This window comes from Gossypium arboreum, unplaced genomic scaffold (genome assembly GCF_025698485.1).
Source record: "Gossypium arboreum isolate Shixiya-1 unplaced genomic scaffold, ASM2569848v2 Contig00252, whole genome shotgun sequence".
Taxonomy (NCBI): domain Eukaryota; kingdom Viridiplantae; phylum Streptophyta; class Magnoliopsida; order Malvales; family Malvaceae; genus Gossypium; species Gossypium arboreum.
Window position 1 is genome coordinate 47,501 of NW_026440368.1, and position 7,415 is coordinate 54,915.

General features: G+C 38.2%; 1 protein-coding gene and 2 pseudogenes across 1 annotated transcript; all 3 read right to left on the reverse strand.

The window, feature by feature from the left end:
* Window positions 1–635: 635 nt before the first annotated feature.
* On the reverse strand, window positions 636–3,380 carry LOC128288685 (DNA-directed RNA polymerase subunit beta''-like; annotated as a pseudogene).
* Window positions 3,381–3,700: 320 nt separating this feature from the next.
* LOC128288686 (DNA-directed RNA polymerase subunit beta'-like) lies at window positions 3,701–6,423 on the reverse strand (annotated as a pseudogene).
* Window positions 6,424–6,428: 5 nt separating this feature from the next.
* Window positions 6,429–7,276, reverse strand: LOC128288687 (DNA-directed RNA polymerase subunit beta-like). The gene is made up of 2 exons (XM_053024922.1): window positions 7,194–7,276; window positions 6,429–7,017 (listed from the first exon to the last, which is right to left on the reverse strand). Exons 1-2 carry the CDS (start codon window positions 7,274–7,276, stop codon window positions 6,429–6,431), a joined length of 672 nt encoding a protein of 223 aa, XP_052880882.1.
* Between the last annotated feature and the right edge of the window lie 139 nt (window positions 7,277–7,415).

Here is a 7,415-nt window from a genome sequence, read left to right on the forward strand (position 1 = left end):
AACCAATCATGAATGATTGACCAGAGATTGATACAATAATATCAAATACCAAATTCGTCCCCTATAGACCTTTCGCATAGCAAAAAAACCTCTTGGGAAGATCAAAGAAAAAACATGTTCTTCTTCCGTTTCCGTAAAGAATTCTTCCAAAAATTCCGAACCTAATTTTTTCAAAAAAGCACGGACAGTACTTTTGTGTTTACGAGCCAAAGTTTTAACACAAGAAAACCGAAGTATATATTTTATTCGATACAAACTTTTTTTTTTTGAAGATCCACTGTGATAATGAGAAAGATTTCTGGATATCCGCACAAATCGGTCAATAATATCAGAATCGGGGGAATCGGCCCACGTCGGCTTACTAATGGGATGCCCTAATGTGTTACAAAATTTCGCCTTAGACAATGATCAATGAGCAAATAATTGGAATTCTTGTATCCAACGTCTTCACAGCATTATCTATTAGAAATGAATTTTCTAGCATTTGACTCCGTACCACTGAAGGATTTAATCGCACACTTGAAAGATAGCCCAGAAAGTCGAGAGAATATTTAGATAATTGATTTATACGGACTCTTCCTGATTGAGACCACAGGTAAAAATAATGCCATAAATCGACAAAGTAATATTTCCACTTATTGATCAGAAGAGACGTATCCTTTGAGGCCAGAATTGACTTTCCTTGATACCTAATAAAATGTATGAAAGGTCTTTGAACAACCATAGGTTGTTCTGAAAATCATTATAAAGACTTCGCCAAGATACTTTATTTTCCATAGAAAAAATTCGTTCAAAGAAAGACCCCGAAGATGTTGATCGTAAATGAGAAGATTGATTACGGAGAAAAGGAATTCTGAACCTGACGGATCATTTCTTTTTGATATAAAAATTGAGATTTCACTAAGTCGATTCTTAAAATCTCGAATCAGACCATTGTCCTTACTTCAACAAAGGCACAGACCTCTTCGGCGAAAGAACTTTTGTTGTCTTGGTCCCAACTCAACACTAAACAAGTCCGAACTAGTTGAATACTTGTGTCAGAAATTCTCCGAGTCGGTTTGCCATTTCCATAAAGGATATAATTGACAGCTCGAAGTTGCATATTATCTTTTCCTGAAATGGATCCTGGGGAAGAGTGTTGCTAAATTTAGACCGTCCGGTATTTCATATGGGTTACAGGTCGAACCAAAACAAAATACTTTTTCTTGGTAGGTGTGATCCGTTGGACATAGATCCATTTTTTCAATTTTTTTGATTCCTTAGAGTTTGTTTTGCCCGTTCCTGGTGGTATCAAGATGCCACTGTGTCGAGATATCTTATCTCTTTCTCCGGGAAAATAGATATTACCCGAAAAAATTTTCAGTTCAATCCTTTTTTCTTTCCTCGGACCAATCCGCCCATTGGCTTCTTGTATTTAAAGTGATTGGGGTATCTACTCCAATGATACTATTGTTCCGTACCATTATGGAAGAAGATTCGGATAAAATATGCACTTCCTCGGAATGAAAAAAATCGATCTACTTTCATTTGGTATTTTAACCTTTTGACTCCTCGATACTCAATCACATCCTCCCTTTTGACGATTGAATGCGCCCCTAGAGTCCCATATTTAGTAATTCCTGAACTCTTTCTTCTGTATCGAGGATCGTCAAAAAAAGCAAGAATACTTTTTCTACGGAAAATACCATTTATGGGTATTTCCATCGAGATACCGGAATGGGAATGTAGCATTAGTTCTTTCTCTTGGTCTTGAATCAATTGAAATGGAATAATAAATCTATTTCTTCGTCTCTTTGCCAATAAATCAGCATTCTCGTGGAGAATAGCAGAATATATAAATCACAATGCCCAGTACCTATTATTCGATTCAATTCTGAATAATCGTAAATCCTCTCTTCTTTTTATCCGAAAAATCCGAACTAAATAAGTTGTGCTCACTTGATCATTATTCACTGAGAATCTAGAAATATATCTTCGTTCGGCAGAAAGATAATGAATGTTTATTTGATCTTGATCCTTGTGGAGCGAAAAGAGAACTACACTGAATTTGTACGAACCCCTGATAATATCCACAAATGGCTTGTTTTGGTAAGAGATGGACATTACTATATGTAAATTCGGGCGAATGGTACACATCGGTACTCAGTGCATTTCCCCTCTGAGTCAGAATAAATATGTTTTCGAACCCTCTCTTTCAAATTTAAAGTGTATGTTCCGCGAATCTCAGCAATCACTTGTTCTGATTCTACATATTGATCGTTTTGAACTAAAAAAACTTTTTGGTGGAATAGTCACCTTATGTATAATATCTTCCTCTCAATAATTACATACAAGTCCCGATAACATAAAAAGCAGGATGCCCGTGACGTGTGCGTGTAGGATGAACCAAATCCTCATTGAATTTTATTTTCCATTAAAGGGGCTCGGACATGTTCTGCAGTACCCCCTGTAAATACTCCGCCGGTATGAAAAGTTCTTAATGTTAGTTGCGTTCCCGGTTCTCCAATGGATTGCCCCGCAATAATACCTACAGCTTCTCCCAATTCAACCAGGTCACCATGAGTGGGGCTCCGACCATAACATAATCGACAAATCCAAGATGTACTCCTACAAGTAAAGGGAGTTCGAATAGATATTGGTTGTGTTCGAAAGGCTCTGAATCGATCGACAAGCCCAAGCCCAATATCTTGATTTCGAATGGCAATGCACCGCGGACCCATATATATATCGTCCGCTAATACGACCAATTAATGTTTGGATAAAATTCTTTCCGGAAGCGTCCTCTTTTGAGGACTCACAGAAATCCCTCGGTGGTGCCACAATCTGTTCTACGTACAACAATGTGTTGAACTACTTCAACAAGTCTGCGCGTAAGATATCCAGCATCTGATGTTCGTACGGCGGTATCCACAACCCCTTTTCGGGCTCCGTAGCAAGAAATGATATATTCTGTTAAAGACAGTCCTTCGCGTAAATTGCTTTGAATGGGTAAATCGATCATTTGTCCTTGGGGATCCGACATTAATCCTCTCATACCTACTAATTGGTGCACTTGAGATGCATTTCCTCTAGCTCCTGAAAAAGACATTATATGGACTGGGTTAAACAGGTCAGTCATCCTAAAATTAGGATTCATTTCTTGTCGCAAATATTCACTTGTAGCATACCATATCTCAATTGATTGGCGTAATTTTTCTACCGCGTGTACATTCCCAAAATGATGGTGTTTTTCCAAAATCAAACTTTGTTGTTCAGCATCTTGGACTAGCCATCCTTAGAAGGTATCGTTAAAGATCATCAATTCTAATGAAATGGATGCTTGCAGTGGCTTGCTGGAAACAGAGCTTTGCTTGATCCAGGATGTGTGATGTATATGCCATTTCAGTGATCTATTAATCTGCTAATAAGTCGTTTAATGGCAGTTCCATCTATCACTTTATTGTGAAATACCAGATTAGCCCGTTCTTGCCATAAATACCTTATTCCGCTGGTGGACTTCGCCAAATGGGTTTGAGTCAATGATTGGAAAACTTCTTTTCTCGATCTTGATTTTGGTAGAAAGTCAGGTCAGGAACTGGGGTCCTAGTTGAACAGAGACCCGAATTCATATTGGTGTCATAGAATTTTTTAGCTTAGATACCATATGATTGGGTATCATATGATGAGCCCGAAAAAAACCCATGTAGCCTTCTTCGATTTCTCAGTAAAGAAATATGATCAACAATGGTTCGAATGTATATAAAAGAATTTTTTTTAAACTTCTTACTATTAGATAATGTCCATAAATCTCATGATAGGTTGCCCGAGATTCATAGTGAACTTCGATGGGAGCTTCTCTTGGAAGCAATAACGCATAGCTCTAGTCGCCACCAGAGCCACAAAGGACTATCTAAATTGATTCTTTTCTGCCTATAAGCTCCAATCGCATCATAGAATTACAAAAAAAATCCTTGTAGACTTATAGTTATTATCGTCAATTCTTTTCATTTTTGATAGCTTTTCGATTCACATGGATTATACCTATTCACTTTAAATACCTCGACGATTCCACTCGTTAATGCATAGAGCCCAATAAGCATATCTTGAGTAGGTACGGAAATAGGATCCCCAATAGCTGGAGACAAGAGATTCATGTGAGAAAACATAAGTAAAACGAGCCTCCACTTGCGCCTCTAAAGATAAAGGTATTACATGAACTGCCATTTGATCCCCATCAAAGTCTGCATTGAACCACTACAAACTAATGGATGTAAACAAATAGCGCGTCCTTCCACTAAAATAGGTTGGAATGCCTGTATGCCTAATCTATGCAGAGTAGGCGCTCTATTCAACAATACAGGATGTCCCCGCATAACTTCTTGCAGTATTTCCCTTACAATCAGCCCTTTTTCCGAATTTTACTCTTAGCAACTCCTATGTTCAGAGCAAGATGTTGTCTAATTAGACCATAGATTACAAATGTCTGGAAAAGCTCTATTGCTATTGCAGGAGGCAATCCACAGCGATGTAATGAAAGTGAGGGGCCAACAACAATGACAGAACGTCCCGAATAATCGACTCGTTTGCCAAGCAAAGTCTCATGAAATCTTCCCTCTTTGCCTTCAATTACATCTGAAAACGACTTGTAAACCTTATGATGACCGTCCCTCATTGGTTGTCCAGATTCCATTGTTATCAAAGTGTATCCACGGCTTCTTGTACCAATTTTCCTGACACATTACTAATTCCCTAGCGTAGATCTACTTGTTAATAGATCGATCTGGAGTAGTATTTCGATAGATAACTCTTCTATAGAGTTCATTAATATCCAGAACTCATTGGTTTCCCCATCTATCTGAATTATCGGTCTCAACTCGGGAGGAAAGAACCGGTAATAGACATAAAACCATCCATTCTGGTTCTATATTTGTTCGAATAAAATGCAGCCAATTCCATGCGTCTAACCAAAATCCTTTCTTCTTCCAATTTTCGATCTTCCATTCATTACCGTGAGGGCCTCTTCTCCTAATTCTTTCCATTCTACCACCGAATAATCGATAAGAATTCGCCAATCTAGATCGGCTAATTGTTCTCGAATAGCACCTGCTCCGGTAGAAATTTCGCGACTTCGAAAGTGTCGAAACCTTGGGTAGTAAAAAAGTGGGATACTGTATTTCCAGGATTGAATTTCATATTCGAATGAACCTCGTAATCGTAAGAAAGTAGGTTTTTTTAGCGATGGGCCTAGCAAAAGAAAATTAGGATAGGGGCCCTGCAGAATCCCCCCTCAAAATCGGACATGAGAGTTTCCTCTCATCCGGCTCAATGGATTACACCAAATAAAGATAAAGTAAAGGTTCTCGCTTTCAAATTCTAGAACCCCCAAAGGTCTACTCTTTACTCAAGTTCAAGAAACATTTCATTGATTGATTCTTCTTTTATTGATTTAGATTTTCTTAATTCTTTATTCAATTCAAAAGTAGGACATAAATGAAATGTGAAATTCTTAGTAATCTACCACTTCCCCTCGAATGCTGAATCCTCTTAAATTAAAGGAGTGTCGCAAGGTTTACTTGTCTATGTACCCTTCCATTCGATCTCTTAGGTCCACGGTACCTCGACGATTATACCACGATGCCCTAACTTAAAGCCTAAGCTATATGCGATGTATAGACTCCTGCAACCATGACATATTTGTTTCCTTGAACATAATTTCATTTCTTTCTAAAGAACTAAAAGAAATGAGAACAGTTAATTCCACAAAAAAGTCTTTTTTTCACGAGGTACAACTCAAAATTCCTAGTTATTTATTTTTACTGACTCGACCATAGACCAATTCCCTTTTTATTTGGGAGTATTGAATACGCCCATAATTCTGAGCTTCATGTTACTCTTCCCAAGAGACATGTCAGATCCAGGGCATCCCAATTCGATTGAATGGGATGACAGTTTCTCATTCCTAATCTGTAAAATAATAATTTCGATCAAATCACATCGCAGTATACTAGACCCTCTAATTCTTTAAGAGGTTTGTCTAAAAGATTGGCGATATAACTAGGAAGACGTTTCAAATACCATACATGAGTTACTGGACATGCCAGCCTTATGTATCCCATTTGATATCTTCGTATCCGAGAATCAACAAATTCAACTCCGCATTGTTCACAAAATTTAGGGCCCTCCTTTTGATTTCCAATTACTCGATAATTTCCACAAGCGCAAATTCCACTTTTTATAGGTCCAAAAATTCTTTCACAAAATAATCCATCCTTTTCCGGTTTATTGGTTTTGTAATGAAAAGTATAGGGTTTTGTCACCTCTCCAACGGTTTCTCCATTAGGTAGGATTTTCTTGGCCCAAGCACTTATTTGTTGGGGAGAAACTGATCAATTCGAGTTGTTGATGTTTATATCGGTCGATCATAGAAGAAAAATTCTGATTCATTCCGATTAAGCTTCCTTCCTATTAATCTGGAAGTTCTTCTCAGATACAAGGAAATGATTCAGTTCCAGAGCCAAAGATCGTAATTCTCGGACGAGCAATCGAAAAGATTCTGGAGCATCTTCGGGTTTAGGTATTGTTCCTCCAATGATCGTAGTCCCAAGTACTTCTTGGCGAGCTCTAATATGATCAGATTTATAAGTAAGCATTTCTTGTAAAATATGAGCAACACCAAATCCCTCTAGAGCCCAAACCTCCATTTCTCCTACCCGTTGTCCTCCTTGCTTGGACCTTCCTCTAAGTGGTTGTTGTGTAACAAGTGCATAATGTCCACTGGAACGCCCATGTATTTTATCATCAACTTGATGAATTAATTTCAAGATATAAGGTTTTCCTATTATAACAGGTTGCTCAAAGGGGCCTCCCGTTCTTCCATCAAATATTCGGCTTTTTCCTGGATATTCGGGTTCAAATACCCATGGATTCGCTGTTTGCTTACTGGCTTGATATAATTCGGAAAACACTAGTTTTCTCGAAGCCTCTTGTTCATATCTCTCATCAAATGGTGCTATTCGATAATGTCTATCTAGTAGACTCCTGCTAACCAAGCGAGCATTCAAATAGCTGTCCTACATTCATTCGTGAAGGTACTCCTAATGGGTTGAAGACCATATCAACAGGTCTTCCGTCTTGCAAATAAGGCATATCCTGTCTAGGTAAAATTTTGAAATGATCCCTTTATTTCCATGCCTTCCGGCTACTTTATCGCCTACTTTGATTTCGCGTTTCTGTGAAATATAGACACGAATCGTTTCGGATTATAACTAGAACCCCCTTTTTCTGGACCCATCTCCATCGATGACTCGACCCTCCACCTATAGGTAATTTTAGACAGGTTTCCTTTGAAGTGGATACCTGAATCCCAAGTATGCCCGTAATAATCTATCTTCTGGAGCATACGATGATTCTTTCGCCACCTGAGGCGTTAATTTACC